The sequence below is a fragment of the Micropterus dolomieu genome, linkage group LG21, assembly GCF_021292245.1.
Source record: "Micropterus dolomieu isolate WLL.071019.BEF.003 ecotype Adirondacks linkage group LG21, ASM2129224v1, whole genome shotgun sequence".
Classification (NCBI taxonomy): domain Eukaryota; kingdom Metazoa; phylum Chordata; class Actinopteri; order Centrarchiformes; family Centrarchidae; genus Micropterus; species Micropterus dolomieu.
The window spans coordinates 10,702,872-10,718,773 of record NC_060170.1 but is presented as its reverse complement, the minus strand read 5'-3'; the positions used below and the strand labels follow the sequence as shown (position 1 = coordinate 10,718,773).

At 40.1% G+C, this 15,902-nt stretch overlaps 1 protein-coding gene across 3 annotated transcripts in view; it reads right to left on the bottom strand.

Moving 5' to 3' along the window:
* Positions 1 to 123: 123 nt before the first annotated feature.
* The window catches only part of LOC123960119 (metal transporter CNNM4-like), a 52,516-nt gene continuing 36,737 nt past the window's right edge, over positions 124 to 15,902 (bottom strand). The window contains exons 5-9 of one of the 3 annotated variants that reach the window (XR_006822446.1): positions 10,612 to 10,708; positions 9,037 to 9,099; positions 4,820 to 4,998; positions 468 to 4,316; positions 124 to 437 (exon numbers count right to left, since the gene is read on the bottom strand). Coding sequence is in view for 2 of the 3 variants with exons in the window: in XM_046034668.1 (XP_045890624.1) it covers positions 4,059 to 4,316; positions 4,820 to 4,998; positions 9,037 to 9,099; positions 10,612 to 10,708 (597 nt within the window). In the remaining variant the exon portion in view is untranslated. Of the gene's footprint in view, positions 4,317 to 4,819; positions 4,999 to 9,036; positions 9,100 to 10,611; positions 10,709 to 15,902 lie in introns of all 3 variants that reach the window. The other 2 variants (XM_046034668.1, XM_046034669.1) reach the window with 2 other exon arrangements.

The following is a 15,902-nucleotide window of genomic DNA, read 5'->3' as shown; positions in this document are numbered from 1 at the left end:
CCTTTTAGGCTACCAGTGTCACTTTTATGTTTTTTTTTTCTTTAGGTGTTCCTGGAGGGATCATTTCGGACACCAAATGAGTCTAAAGTCTAAAAAGTCCTCAGAAGAAAGCAGGACAATCACAAAGGTCCATAGAGAAATATATCTCAGGTTTATTAATAACTTTCTTCATCTTCAAAACTCATTAAGACATAAATTATAAAACAGTATTTACACCTTGCTTATCTGTTGCGGTTTAAGTTAAAGCATGCTGGAGAGAATGAAGGACAATCAGTTTATTTCTCCCCAAAGCCTGTCACTCCGTTCGCTCTGTTCCCAAATGACAAATAAAAAAAGGATTGTTGTTTACCACAATTACTGACAGTGTTCAAAAGCATAAAAAATAACCAAACTTGATCCATAGGCATTCACGTACACCTACATACATTCACACACACCTACATACATTCTCACACACACACACACACACACACACACACACACACACACACACAATGAACCTAACCCCAGTACAATACAATACAATATACAGTACAGGGGGCGGGGGTACAGGCACGCACATAAACAAAATCGCGAACATTTTTAAACACTTTCAGTCATAAAAATCTACAACATGAACAAAAACAGACCTGTGAAATGGGGGGGGGGGGGGGTCAAAGATAATTCAGGAATGAGCACAAAAGAATTTCCAGTACAGTACAGCAAATTTCTGGCTTAGGAAAAATGCTGCGTTCCTTACTAAAGTGCTTAAACCTTTAATCACAGATGCCAGTCTGGGCTAATTTTCCCATATCACTAGCTTTTACTTACTGGGATTTTCTCATAAAAAGGTCTTCTTTCAACAGTCTTTCTCAAAAGATTAAACATGTTGTGTTTATCCTATAACAAACTACTGAATTGGATATTAAAATTTTATCAACTTTTTAAAAACAAAAATAAAAAGGATGACTTTTTGTCAGCATATAACAACAATATATCCCAACCAAAACACAATTATTAGGTCACAAAATAGTAACGAGTAAAACAGCATGACTATCATGAATACCACAATCACCAGTGCATAAAAAGGGACATTTTAGTTTTTATTTCTATTTCCTCCAGATTTTGATCTTTGACATCATTTGCCCTCTTTGCCAACTTTGGCTCAGAAACCAATCTGTACCCTGGCCTTGGCCCACAGAAGTTTAACTAAACCAGTAGTTGTGAAACTCGTCATCGAAATATGATTAGTGTTTCTAATTAGGAACATTTTCCAGTCGGTCTCGGAGGCTGTGTTTGGTCCTGGTCCGACTGCTGAGCTCTGGTTCCGTTGCGTTCTCGCCTGGCTCCGGTTCTGGTGCCCATTCCAGACTCAGGCAGCTAATAGAACTACTAAGTCAGCTGCATGACAAACTGAGCTAACTAGCTAACAGAAGTTAGCAGGAGTTATGACTTGCAATATGCTGCTGAGCCCAGTCCACAATTTATGTGGGTTTTTGAAAACACAAGCCTGGAATTTACAGATTCAAAAGTTAATTTTCTTGTTTTTTTTCCCAAAACACTAAGCTTTCGCAAGTGTGAAAAACTGTAAATAAGATTCTTTTGAAAACAGAAATGAAATCATCAGTCAAGCTTTAGTTTCAGATTCAAGCTGAAAATGGAAATAAAGTGCTTCATAATTCCTCTTTTTTTACTGGAGTGCCATTCGGTTGTCGGTTGGGGAAGGGGATGACTTTTGCTACAGAAGAAATGAGGGAACAAATGACAAGCTGACCACATGTTTTAGTACAAACAAAACAGTGCTTCAGTTGTTTTACTTCCAAAAGAACAGTTTGTTTACTGACAGAAGTGGAATTTAGTGATTTGAAAACGTGCTGGTGTTGTTGAGAATCGGACACTGTTGATCTCAGAAAAGCAGCAATAAAAAAAATAAATAAAAAAAAACCACCATCACAAACTATTCCATTTGTGATGAAATTAAGTGTTACAATGATATTGCTTCTGGTTCACCCACTTCCCTTCAGCGTCTACCGTCTACTCCTTGTCATGTCCTACGTTTCCCAGAATCCCTTTTTACAACGTTTAGAGAGCAGATGAGACCTCACTGGATTCACTTGCGATTTATGTTTGCTAAAGAAACATGTAGCGATACTGCAGAGCAGCAAAGAATGTGAGAGCAATGCTTACTACCAACACAACTGTGGCTGCATTGCATTCTGGTGTTGTTTGTGTGGAAATCAATCTCTGCCTTGGATTTCACGTCACGTGAACGCTGAACATCTTCGCAAAACAAAAGACTACAAAGCAAACCTTGCTCCTTGGTCTTAAAAACAAAAACCTGACGTATGATTTACTTTGCATGTTGTGTATCACAATAAAATAGTCTATGAAACACCACTGTGGCTATGCGAGAAATCACACAGAGAATAATCTGTCAAAAGTCAAAATGTACGAGATTTAGGGAGGACTTTTGCTTTAAAATCTCCTCTGAAGGTACAGTAAAATACAACTGGAGTGTGTGTAGTTCTGTCAAAAACGTGCAGTGATAGCCATAAAATATACAACATTGTTTCCCACAAAACTGACTAAATTTGGCTGATGCCAGGGCTGAGCGGTGTGTTTGACTACAGAAATATAAACAACAATAAATTTCAAAGTTTGCTGTTCAGTATGCTGGAGTGACCCTAGGTCTGGTTTACAAAAAGGAAAGCCAAATATTACCACTGAATGCAAAGGAACATTTAACATGTAAAATCTCACAATCAGACAAAATAAAAATATAAATCACCCCTCCCCCACTGACAATAATGTATATACACACACACACACATCGAACTCAATAAATAAAGTCTCAGATCTCTACAAGTATTTTCTATAAGAATGTGATCAAGCTTCCCTCTTTTGGTTTCAGTTCCCATCAAATCTGGTGATGGCCATTTTGGTCACATACGCACACAAACACACGTCCACACAGACAGCCCACCCTAGCTTATAAAGTAGGAAAGGACTCGCCAAGTCTTGGCGCTCTAAAACATATACCATCTTTATAAAAGCTGATTCCTATACGACCCATCACGTCTTCTCAGTTCTGACGCCCGTGAAAGAAAACAAAAGATTTCGCAGAGAGATGGCTGTTTGAGAGCAATGTGGCCGCAGTTAACGTACCCTACACATTTAATTTTACACATTCATAATAATCATATTGATTGTCCTGATCACGATACAGACGGGTTGTCTATCGCTGATGAATCTCTTAACAACTCTAGGATAAAGGCTCTGGGCTACTCACGTTGTCGATCCAAGAAATGAGGAGGACATTTCTAAATATTTCACTGTAAATTTCTTCAGAACATACATTACTTTGTTTGAACTCTGCGGACATGCTCGGGTGGTCTTTGTCTTCTAGCTGTATGGATGGTGAGGTGGAGATGCGGGTTGCTACACATGCGGCGGTGGGTTGGTTTGCGGTTTTCGACCACATTTGCACGTATGTACGTCGGCAAAAGGATGGGGAGGGGGAGGGGGGCGGAGTCTCCCTGAGTCTCTGATTAGGGACGATGAAGCAACACACACATACACGAGTGAAGCTCGCCTCCAAACGCTGATAATGTTGATGGGCAAGAGAGGAAGGAGCTTTCAGGTCCAGACAAACAGGTTCTTCAGTGGCCAGTTAATACATTAAGGAGGATGTGCAAACACACACACACACACACACTCACTCACTCACTCACTCACACAGATACACACACAGATACTCCTTTCTGTTTATGAACAACTAAATATAAGAGTTGGGTCTATGATAGAAAAGTGGATGTAGCAAGTTCCCACAATACACTTTGGCATGTCTGTGTGTGCATGTGTGTGTGTTGTTAATCCTTGCATATTTACACAATATGCATGCACATGGCTTGTCTTTTTATGCCTCGTTAGCTGTGCCAAGGCATGTGTCCCCATCCCCACTGACACACTCACACACCAACATGCACTCCTCCCCTCCTCAGCATACATTTGAGCGTAGTAGTGCGTGCGTGCAAATGTAGGAGTATGGAGGGAGGCGGCGGGTGGTGGTGGTGGTGGTGTCAAATGCTGTTTTCCAACTGGCTATGGTGGTTGGCTGTGTGCGGTGAGTTCTGCTCGTTGAGGAGGAGAAGCGTCGTCTCGTCTGGCCCGTTCTCCGTCGGGGTGGAGTCTGCTCCCAGGTCCGTGATGGTGGTGTTGGCGGTGGCGGGGGGAGTGGTCTGATCCAGGCGAACCGTATTGTGGCCACTCTCCGGGGACTGGGGCGTGCTGTCCAGACGAGACGCCATAAGGCCGTTTTGGTACTGGGCTCGCGTAATCTGGGGGAAGGAGGGGAAGGGTGCCCATCACAATTTACTGATGTCTTCAAATAGCTTTTTTTGACCCACAGTCCAAAATCAAAAGATATTCAGTTCACTGTAATGTAAGACACTGAAAAGCAGCACATTTTAAAAGCTTGGACCATCAAATGTTCAGAGTTTTATTAATCCATTCTCAAATTATTCTTTCTGTCGACTGACTACAACTCTAGCTCAGAAGCACCATATCTTCTTTATCTGGACTCTTCAGAGTGCACTACAGCTATGCCTCAGCCACTTAAATCCTCATTTTTTCAAGTTTGTTGATGATCAGTATCTCATGTTCATGTCTGTTTCACCAGTTAGTGTAGGATGCAGAAAAAGTGTTGTTCCTCTGGTTATCTGCAGTTTGATATATTGAAGTAGGATAGCATGTTTACTGTTCCTTCCATGAAAATGTTTGTGTACCATTTCTGTACATGGTTTACTCACCGATTCTATCACGATTAAAAATCAAAACCAACCTTGACAAACTGCAGGTCGGTGAGAGCTCGGACGTAGAAGTCGGGTGTGTACTGCTGCGAGGGGATGCTGTTGTTGAGCTGGCTGTTGCTGCCGCTGACTGAGAGCGAATCTGTCCGGTCGGCTCCGCTCAGAGAGGCTGTACGGTTCAACCCGCTGAGGTGGGACGGCGAACGAAACTCTGCAAACATGCACACACACACACACACACAGAAAAGGTTATTAACAGCTCCTGTTAGCAATTGCAAGACAGAATTGTGCGACAAAGATCCATCAGGGCCGTCCTGCATACATCCATGAAATAGGAAACACTGCTTATCACTACAGAGAGCTGCGGGGGTTTCAAAGCAATTTATGAATTAATGGCTCTATGATGGAAACACAGATCAATATAAGACCTCGACAGCACAAGATGCAGTGTAGGCTCAAATGCAGATAAATAGTAATGATACGAATGAATGAGACTAATGACATATGAGCTGTAATTAATGCACAAAATAACAGTAACATCTAAAGAAAAGTTAAATCTGTGAAAGCAAGAGAGACAGAGGAGGCTAACAAAAAGGGCAGGTTAATATTCAGTTATTTCAAACAAACCCATGACCATTTTTACGGTACATACCATTTGCTTTACTATCACAGATGTCTCATCACAACCAAAGGCAGTGACATGTAACATTTCCCGGCAGCATAACAAGCAGTGACTAAGGATACACATCACATACTTACTTAAAGTAAATAGTATTTTCAGTGATTGTTTGAGCAGTGCAAGATGCAAACATATGGCCTATGAACAGAGGTGGAAACAATATTCAACACTACACTCCCCCAAAAGTAAATTCTAAAAAGTCTGTATGGATGTATGTATACCAAGGAGGAGAGTAGTTAACGTTTTAGCAGGACACTAGTATTAGGTAGAAATTCTCAGACAGCTCGTACAATAAAATATTATAAAAACATGTATGTGAAACATGATATATAAACATACTTTACGACAACTTTTTCATTATCGATTTTGTTGATTTAAATTCGTAATGGTCCCAGAGCCCAAGGGGACATTTTCAAATGACTAATTTTGTCAGACCAAAAATCCAAAAGCATAAAATACTCCCATTTAAGAAGTCAGTAATCGCAAATGTCAAACCTGGAAAGTGTCCGAAATGGGTTAATTGATCAGATATTTCAGCTTTAGAGTACATGACTGAAACCTTGATAATGATAACAATAATAGCTACTAATTTAAATAGCACTTTTCAATACAGATAGATAACAAAGTGCTTTCCAGCAATCAATGTAAAACTTAAACAAGTCGAAAAAAATATTTAGTCTCAATGGGGTTGGGTGTTTTTCCATTTTGGGCGTTTTAAAGGACGACAACATCCAAGAGAAAATACTGAACCAAATACAGTCCAAATTAAAGAAAGGTATGTTTAATCAAACCAAAACTGCTTGCTCTGCTTCCAGCCAGTATGCTCTGCTCTTGTAGGGCTTTTAGTCATAGTTCTTTCTTAATAATAATAATGACGACACTTAATAATTGGATCAAAGGCTAAACTTCTTTTAGCTAGTTATTTTCCACCTCTGCTACAACATACTGAAACTTCAATGACTAACATTCATGGGAATCATCCAAGCTGACAGTTTAGTTTTTATTGTAGCGTGTTTCATCAAAACAAAAGCATACTCTCCACTGTGCCTCACACACACACACACACACCTCACACACATGCTCTTTACCAGCTGTGTATTATTACCAGCAGATGTGAGTCTTCCGGCAGCAGGGGGCCTCAGTGAATCATAGGAAACTGTTTTACCTGGACACGTCAATTGCATTAGCTTTCAAAGAATTAGGCTAGCTAGTTAATCCTGGATATCTACAGCTAGTTTTCTAGTTAGTAGTTAGAGTTCACTTAGTCATGAGACAATTTTTCTTATGTTGAAATTCAAAGCAGTAACGTTTAAGACCAAGCAGGCAACTTTTCTTCATTTGGAGCCAGTTAAACTCATCTACAACCATAACATGCCTAACCACTCAAAACTTATTTAGCTTTTTTGGGTTACAATAGGTTATTGAAGGCTTTTAGTGTTCATGTGACAGAGTAACAGACTCTTGTTTATGTCATGTTAAACTTAAGGAGATATGAGATCATTATCTAAAAAGTGTAAATATTTGGATTACTTAAATATCGCTTTACGTCACTGTGAGAGCAGAGAGTGCAGAGCTGTTTACATTGTGCAAAAGCATGACGTAGGATTTCTTCATTTTCCATTTTCCCAGCTTCACTCACATCAACCAATGCAAAATGATGTAACCAAAAGTTTAACACTAACAGATCTTTAGATACATGTTTCTTTGATCTAACATGAGGCTACTCCATTTTTATTCTGACAAACATGGTTTAAGAACAAAATCTTAGGACTAAGCTCAGAAATATGTTTTTTAACTTCTTCTGTCTTGGCTGCAATTCAGCTAAAGTTAAAAACGTATAGAAAAGTTACCTCCTGGATCTTCAAGACCTCTACTTGTGGCCTGGTGCTCACTGAGTGAGTTAATGTGGATGATTGATGGACCCAATTCCAAACAACAATCCTCACTTCTACCCTAATACCACACCTTAAAATAAAATAAAATAGTTATCTAAACATCTTCACTGATAATAGCAAGACTGAGTAGGTACTGGGATTGCATTTGGAACTGGGCATTTATGATTAAGTAAAAAAAATGGCTTAAGTTGTTTGTTTTTTACAATTTGATGTGCTCTAAAAGACTACAATCTACTTCAGCAATGATGGCCCTTTAATTCTGAAACACATGGTTTATACCACATCATGAAAGTGAGGGATAGGACAACAATAGCTGCATCTCAATAGCTCCACATTCTCTTCTTCTTCATTCCTTTTATTTGTTTAACAGTTACAGTGTGAAATACTGGTGGACAGAGGAAGAAACCATCTGAAGCTATTACGATGCATGTAAAGTTGACGCTGCAAAGAGCAGACAGCTTTACCCCTCAAGGGGCTTCAAGTCCCATCTGGAGTGTCTCGAGATGTTGTCCTGTCCATCTCCGTGCTACATTAGGAGGTGCCATGTGATCATTTTCTGTCCCCAAGTGCCCTTGTTTAACAAGTGTGCTGACATTTTGGCAGATGTGCTCTTTGATCTATGTTGGGAAGTCTCCTCTGTACTTCTGAGGCTGAGGTGTTAACTTTAAATTGCTTGTTTTTTGTCCACCAACAGTTCAAAACCCAAAGATATTCAGTTTAATGTCTTGGAAGACTATGAAAACCAGCAGCTATTCACATTCTGAAAGCTGAAACCAGAGAAGGCATTTCTTTTTTTAAAAAAAACAAAACACTCTTTCTGTCGCTCAACTAATTGATTAATCACTGCAGTTCCAGTTTGTACTGAGTGCACTGAGGATTTTACAGTTGAAAAATAAACTTGTGAGTGCTCTCTGTTGGACAGAGTATGTAATGGCATCACTCTTTATGAATGCCCTCTAACATATTACATACATTTCTATCCTGTAGTTTGTTGTTGGCCTGGCCAACAAATACCATCTCCAAAGGGAGAAACCACAAAGTAGATCATCATCACTCTGCCTCCTACTAGAGTCCAGACAAAACTCTTCATGACAAAGGAAATTTAAATTCATGCCCTACAGTAACATGAACACTGACCACGGCCTCCATGTGTTTGCTAAGAATAGACTGACTTAACACCTCCTCACTGCCTCCTACTCATATGCTCTGCGAAATTCATGAAAATAAAATGTTGATTCAGTAGAAAACAGCAAGCAAAATGACCTCATTTACACATGAGGTCATTTTGCTTGAACAAAGAGAGTATTTGCCAAAATGTAGCTCAGCTCAAGTAGTCAACTCTTTGCAATCCTTAAAACTGCAATGATTCACACGGGGTAGAAAACTGCAGCTGCACTGCTGAGTTTGCAGTGAAACCTTTGAAAATGTTGCACCTCAGGAGCATAGAGCAATCAGTGATGTCATAGCTGGTATTATAAGCAGATGGACATCACTGATTGTGGTGTATATAGATGTGCAACCATTGTTTTAACAACATGTGCAAAACTTTCAAAGCCACACCCCACACCAAATCAACAGCCTGGACTTGCCCGCCCACCCACTGCAACCCCAACCCCAACCCCCCCGTGCCCTGCCCGTCCTCGGTGTTAAAGGACCCAGACATGCCGGAGTTTACCTGGCAACCGAGAGAACAGAGAAAACCTCTTAAAGGAGAGGTGGCGAGGACGAGGTGCAGCCACTGAGAGGGGAGAAGGGAGGAAGGAAGGAGGAGGGTGGTTGGTGGGACAGAGGGAAGGGGACCAAGAGGAGGGAGACACAGGGAGTGAGACAGTGGGACACAGCTCTGTTTCCAGACTGGGCGAGGACATGCAAAAACACAGAAATTCTGCTGCAGGAACATCGCACTTCTGTTTGAAGGGGAATTTTTCAGGTGTGATGACTGTTCGTTACTGAGCTGCCTCTGAAGGTCTGATCGATCAGAAGGTCGATGAAATGGGTGAATGAGCGCTGGTAAGAAAGAAGGAAGGTAAGCTGTTGACTCAGTGTTGAAATGAAAATGAGACAAGATGGAGAGAGAGTTTCGGGATTTGAAAGGATTCAGAACAGATCCTGACTCGGCCCTCAACAGTTAGGCAATGTGTAGATTTTATTTGGCTGTGTACCGTCCATGGGGGTATAGGTCACAGTGGACATCAGTGTAATCCAACAGGGTAATGTAATATTTTATGTTGGCCTTGGTGCTGAGCTATGGCTTGCTGTTAGCCTAGTATTATGAAGACATAACATTACCCTTTGATAACTTTAGCTTTCTCAACAAAATGACTATTACCGAGCAACTGAATCTGTTTGTTGTATGTTTAAATGTAACCTAGGTGTATGATGGGTACCAAATCATTACATTACTGTTTTTAATCTTATATAGCTGCTAATAGATATATTACCTCATCGCTATTTACCCTGCCAACAGTTTAAAAAAGAAAAATAGAATAAAAAATAAGTTGCATCTTTCTTTCACTCCGAAACAAATGCACAAGATCAAGATCTTTATCAGGTGCCACCAGATCAACACAAAATGAAAGTTCCTTGTAGTTTCTTTAAAGTTAAAAGTCTAAACAGTTGATGAAGACACACTACACATTATACAACGAAGAGTAGCAGACTGAGATCTTGACGTAAAGGGAGGATCAGAGCTTAAAACATACTGTAGATAGAGACATGAATGGAAAGATGAAACTGATAACTGAAGTAGACTGCAGACAGACTCGCTGACCGCTGAATGTCAACAACACAAACAACCAACACAAAACAGAACTGTCAGAGAGAGGGGAAAAAAAAGCTGTCTTTGATATCATACAGTACTGGGACTTTTTAAATTATATGATAATTGACCGATTTGCCTGTTCACAAGCAGGTCATCAAGGTCAACCACAAGATGGTGGGGTGAATGAGGGCATGTTAGAATAGAGAAGTGTGTCTCTTTGTGTGCACATTACATCTGAGTATTCAAAAATTAATTTTCTCAAATTTCAGGACCTAGCTAAAAGTCATGAGAGAGTTACTGTAAAAAAGCAAACAGAAGAATATGGTTTATGACTGCAGAACTGGGCCTGTTGTATATTTTACCACTAGGTGGCAGCAGAGACCTTCAAACCTGAGACATTACACAACAAATACTAATGTGATCCTACCAGTGCATGAGAGGAAGACCAGAGGAGAGGAAAGGCAGAGGAAGAGGAGATTTTGGACTTACCCAGTGTGGGAGCACTGAGCGCCATGACACCGTAGAATGAGAAAGGTCCAGTCTCAAACTTCATGTTCTCGTTGCCGGCCTCCACCTCCACTCGTCCCTGGAAAAAAACCCCCACAAACATGGATATATTATGAGAAAAGCATCAAATCTTGACATTTGAGCAAATATTTGGCAATTTTGCTTAAAAATTACTGTAATCATCATCAGAATAGCTGTGATTTAATTTTCTGTCAATCAAAAACAGAACCAGTCAACTCCGATCTGCATGATTACTAATTATTTACTAAATAGAAAGACTGACACTGTCTTGTAACCTATTTTTTAAGAAATTATACTGTGTGGCCTCTAGAGGGAGACATACAGTATTTATGAAGTCCTCTGAAGAGGCTCTGCATCATCTGCTGGAGGAAACATGTTTACTTTGGCCCTGATTAGACTATTTCACACTCTATAAATCAGACTTTCAAAAGAAATGTGGATGAAAGGGGGGATGACAAGATGCAGATGCAAATGAGGAGAGGAGGGAGGCAGACCTGCTAGAGGTTCTTTAATTAAAATCAAGGTTACGCAGATGATAGATGGAGACATTAAGAGTCAGAGAGGGAGGTGGGGGGATAAGAGGACAGAAGGAGTGGACAGAAGGGGGTTAGGGAGGCCTCTGTGTTGGTACAGTGAGTTGGCCTGATTCCGCCACTGGAATGTGTGAACTGCAGCAACAACACAGCACAGTTAATCCACACTGTTATCCCTCCATCCTTCTATCCCCCCACACAGGGGCCGGTCTGATGAAAGCGGAACAGGTGGTAAAATAAAAGGGAGGACAAACAAGACAGGGTGCCGTGCAGGGAGGTCACAGTATCAAACGGTGGCAGATTAATGAGAAAAGTCAGTTTAAGATCTTTAAATCCAAGGTACAGTTTAGTAATTTTAACACAGTTATTCCTCTGCAGCTGTTCGATTTGTGCAGTATGAACTGTTTTTAGAAACTCACGTTGTCCTGCGAAGTCTTACTTAAACCTATGCAACATAGCAGTGCTGTGGAACAATGTTAACGCTCCCCCTTGTGAGTTTTGAGAAGGTGCTGAAAAAGTTACTTTAGAAGAAGACTGAAAGCTTTTTTTTTTTTTTAAAGATATTTTTGTTCCTTTATTTGTAGCCTTGTACATGGGGGCACGTGCTCTCCCAGGTGAGCAAAAAAATCTAAATGCAATTAAATTTACTGATACTGCAATTTCGAGAGATTTGCAATATTGGAGGGAATGATAATTTTTACGTAATTTTTCTCATTTCCATTGAAAAACATATATGAATGATTACAGTGTGGTTTTTTGCAAGGATGTGTACTAGCCCTAGTTTACAGCCCTAAATTTCCTCAGTCACTGTCGTCTTTTCTATATGTTTACACGTTTCCCCTATCCTAAATGACAGCTAATCTAATCTAAAGTCAGGTTCTGAAATCTACAGCAGAACTTAATGTATTTTTCTATTTCATTCAGTTCATTAAAATTCCATCTAAAACAACATATTACTGGATAATATAAGCAAGTATATTAGATTTTTTCTTACCCATATCAGCCGACCACTACAACATAGACTTATGTCTATTTGCATCGACTTAAAAGGATGCAAATCATTTAGAATATTTCCATTTGATGTGCCAGTGCATCTATAAAATTTATCACATCTTATGGTAATACTTCACTCAGTCTACGCTTTATAAAGAAAAATAACGTGTTAGAACAAGCACAAACAGAATCACTGGTGTATTTCCTTTTCTAAATTTGGAGGACTTTGTAGTTGTAAGGTATACAACATTGTATTTGTTTTACTGCATGTAAAAGCATCTGATAGAGGTTTATAATTACACACTCACAGATCATTAACAAACAAGGTCAGTGAACTCAGTAACAACAAGAAGTTTTACAGAAAAGGGTCATTCAAATCAGACCGTCCTTATTTTACTTCTGTGTACATTTCAGAGAGCAAACATTTACAAACATAAACCATGTGATATAACCATCCCTCGTGCTATTTTAGGTTGCATGCCAATTTAGAAATCTGGCTTGGATATTACAGGAGAGGCGGGGAGGAGGGGGTGCGAGTGTTTCTGTCACTGAAGTTACCGAGTAGGCTGCTCCCATCACTAACGCTGTGCCGCATTAAGATCATCGCATCTCCCTGCAGCTTAACAGCGAGCGCTTCACAAACGATGTCAGCATGGATCAGAACTAAACTCTACTCGACAGCAACACTACCGACACTGCAGACACAGAAAGCACAAGACTGACTATTGTGCTGCTTTACATTTCTCATAAAAATCAAATATGTTTGCCAACTCAAGGGAATGCAACAAACGTGTCCCTCTCAACACGCTGCTTGCTCACTCTGTAAAGACAAAAATGTCAATGAACATGATCTAAAGTCATTAACCTTTCTGATGCTTACTTTCTTACTCTCTCCAGGGTTGCAAATTACAATTATTAATGTTGCTCATTAATCTGTCATTTATACTTTTAATTTATCAATGTATTGATAAACCTGCTAGTCACAAGTACTCAGAGAAGCAGGGTTGTGTCTTCAAATGGCTACTTTTTTCAAACAACAGCGCAAATCCCCAAAATACTTATTTCATTGCGATATAAAGAAGAGAAAATTGGAAAATCCAATTAGCAATCTGAAAAGTTTTGGCTTAATTACGGAAACCCTAAGCGGCTGTCCATTTAAATATTTGTTTTACTCCGTTTTCCCGTGGTAACGAGATGAGTTTCTTGTGATTTCGAGATAATAAACCATAGCCGAATACAGGGGTCGGCAGGTGCGTTTATTTAGCATAATTTCAGATAACATTTCAGTGTGACTGGTTAGCTTAGGTAGAGCAAGGGACTCGTAAACCAAGGATTGTGTGTTCGACTTGCCCTTTCAACAACTTTTTCTTTCTTCTTCTGTGTGTTTTTATTATCCTCTTCAGCAAAGTTGTTATGAAGAGATTCAGGGAAATCCAATCACACATTTCCTGACGGCTATTTTGGAACCTTTGAAATAACCGTCAGGAAATGTGTAACATCGAATGGATTCCGCTGTAATGAGAAGCGCAAGAATCTCTCCCTGTGAATGATGAGGAAATGAAAAGTCCATAGGCTGATGAATATGGACCAATCGCCGGGATGCACACAGTCCAGCGCGTGCTTAATTTTGAGCATGTGAAACGGTCTCTTCATAAGAACTTCGTTGAGGACGATTGTGAAAAAGTTCTTCAAAGGTCTTCAGCGAGCATTGAACATGCAACCCTCGACTGACTGAGCTAACCAGTGACACTATAAACCACTTTGAAATTACCATTAACAACCGTTCCAGCCGACCCCTGTGTTAAACTACTGTTATTGTGTTAAAATTATCACGTGAAAATGGAATAAAAAATAATTATTGAATGGATGGCCGCTTAGGACTTCCGTTCTTAATAAATGACTTAAACAATGACAAATTGTCAAAATCGACTTGACCGCAGTGGAGAGAAATAAAGAGTGAAAGTCGTCATGAATGAACTGAAAATAACATTCAAGTCTCATTAAGGAGTAAAATTGCTGTGCACAAATGAGACATGTTTTGGAGGCTGGTGTATGAGAGTGCAATCGTGTGTGTGTCCAGGCAAAGAATGTGCACTGTCATACCTTTAGGCGTGTACTTTAGTCCACATACTCTACACTAACAGGAGCGTGTAAACCTTCACCGCTCTCATGATTTGGGCTCTTTCAGGCCTCTGCATTCTGGTTTCCTTTGTGTTTCACGAACATGCTTTAATGTTCAAAAATAGATCTGAATCTTAAGATGTTTTTGTGCAGAAAGTGAAAACACATTTCCTTAATGAGGACACTCTTTCCATCTGTCAACGCTCGTCTCCCAGCGTGTGGAGATACTTTACTTTTTTTTTGAAAAAGGTAAATTAACTGAGCATTATTGCCTTTGGAGCAACAGACTGGTTCAAATTCATCCAGTAACACACGTTCACACCAACTCAGGACAGCCACGGGCTTCTGCCTTTCGCCGCTGAGTAATCAGAGGTCAAAAGCCTTGCTCAAGGACAACCTTCTGCTCACTGCCAACCTCTTGTGGCTTTTCTACTTTCATAGAAAGGTAGACAGAAACAAACAAACCAAAAATACTCCACAAAGACACAAACCATAAAATATGCCACGGACACTTTGTCTGTCCAGTAATTTCATGTTTCTTTCCAAATCCTACATTTGCCGCTCCAAGCAAGCGAGGTTGACAGCAGCGAGGCTTCTTCATCTGACACTTAATGACAAGGTTAAACCTCCATGGTTCTGTTGCTGGCTTTCTGCCACTTAATGTATATCAGCAGATTTGGAAAGATGCTAATCACCTCGCAACATATGGTCGTGTGTGTGTGTGTGTGTGTGTGTGTGTGTGTGTGTGTGTGTGTGTGTGTGTGTGTGTGTGTGTGTGTGTGTGTATATGTGTTTGCATCGACTGGGGTCGACATGTGCTGCTGCATGGCACGGGGGAGGAAGGAGAGAAAGAATAGAAACAGAGGGAGGAGGAGGACAGGAGTGAGAGGTGTAAAGCCTGCCGGTGCTCCGATCAGAACAGTTTCCCAGATCTGCTCTGACAGTACAGCCTGCCAACACTTACAATATACTGCACCAACAGCAGGGGTTTTATTGAAAAGAGACCTGGACTGGGTCATTGTGGTCCACCACTGATACTGTATTGCAGAGAATCAACCTCAGTCACAGGCTTTTACCATTTTTATTTCTTATGTCTGATCATATAAGAAACAACTGTGGGGTGTACAGGAGAATTTTACTTCATAGCCTCTGCAGTCTCGGTCTACAACATCTGCAATAAAACTTAAATTAAGAAATCTAATAAATTACTTCAACCTATGTGACAGAAGGTCGCGCATTTGATGATGTCAGACAATGACAAGGTGTGTGTTGACAACAGTTTAATGAGAAAAAATGCTGAACAGTAAAAACATCGATTTTATCACTTCTGCTCAGAATATATATAAAAACAAACACAAACAACAATTCCAGTGTGCGAAGTACAGTAAGAATATGCAATTGTAATAACCTTTATTTAAATAGCACTTTTCAAAAACCAGTTTAAAGGGTCTGAAATTAAGCTGAATCTTCAATCGTGTGTGTGTATTATAACTGACTGGAGAACACAGTTCAGGGACAAAACTGATAATTGAAGAGGCAATATGCACACAGACTGCCCACTGTGTGTGTGTTTCATGTTTTTATATCCCGGGGACTTTAAGCTGA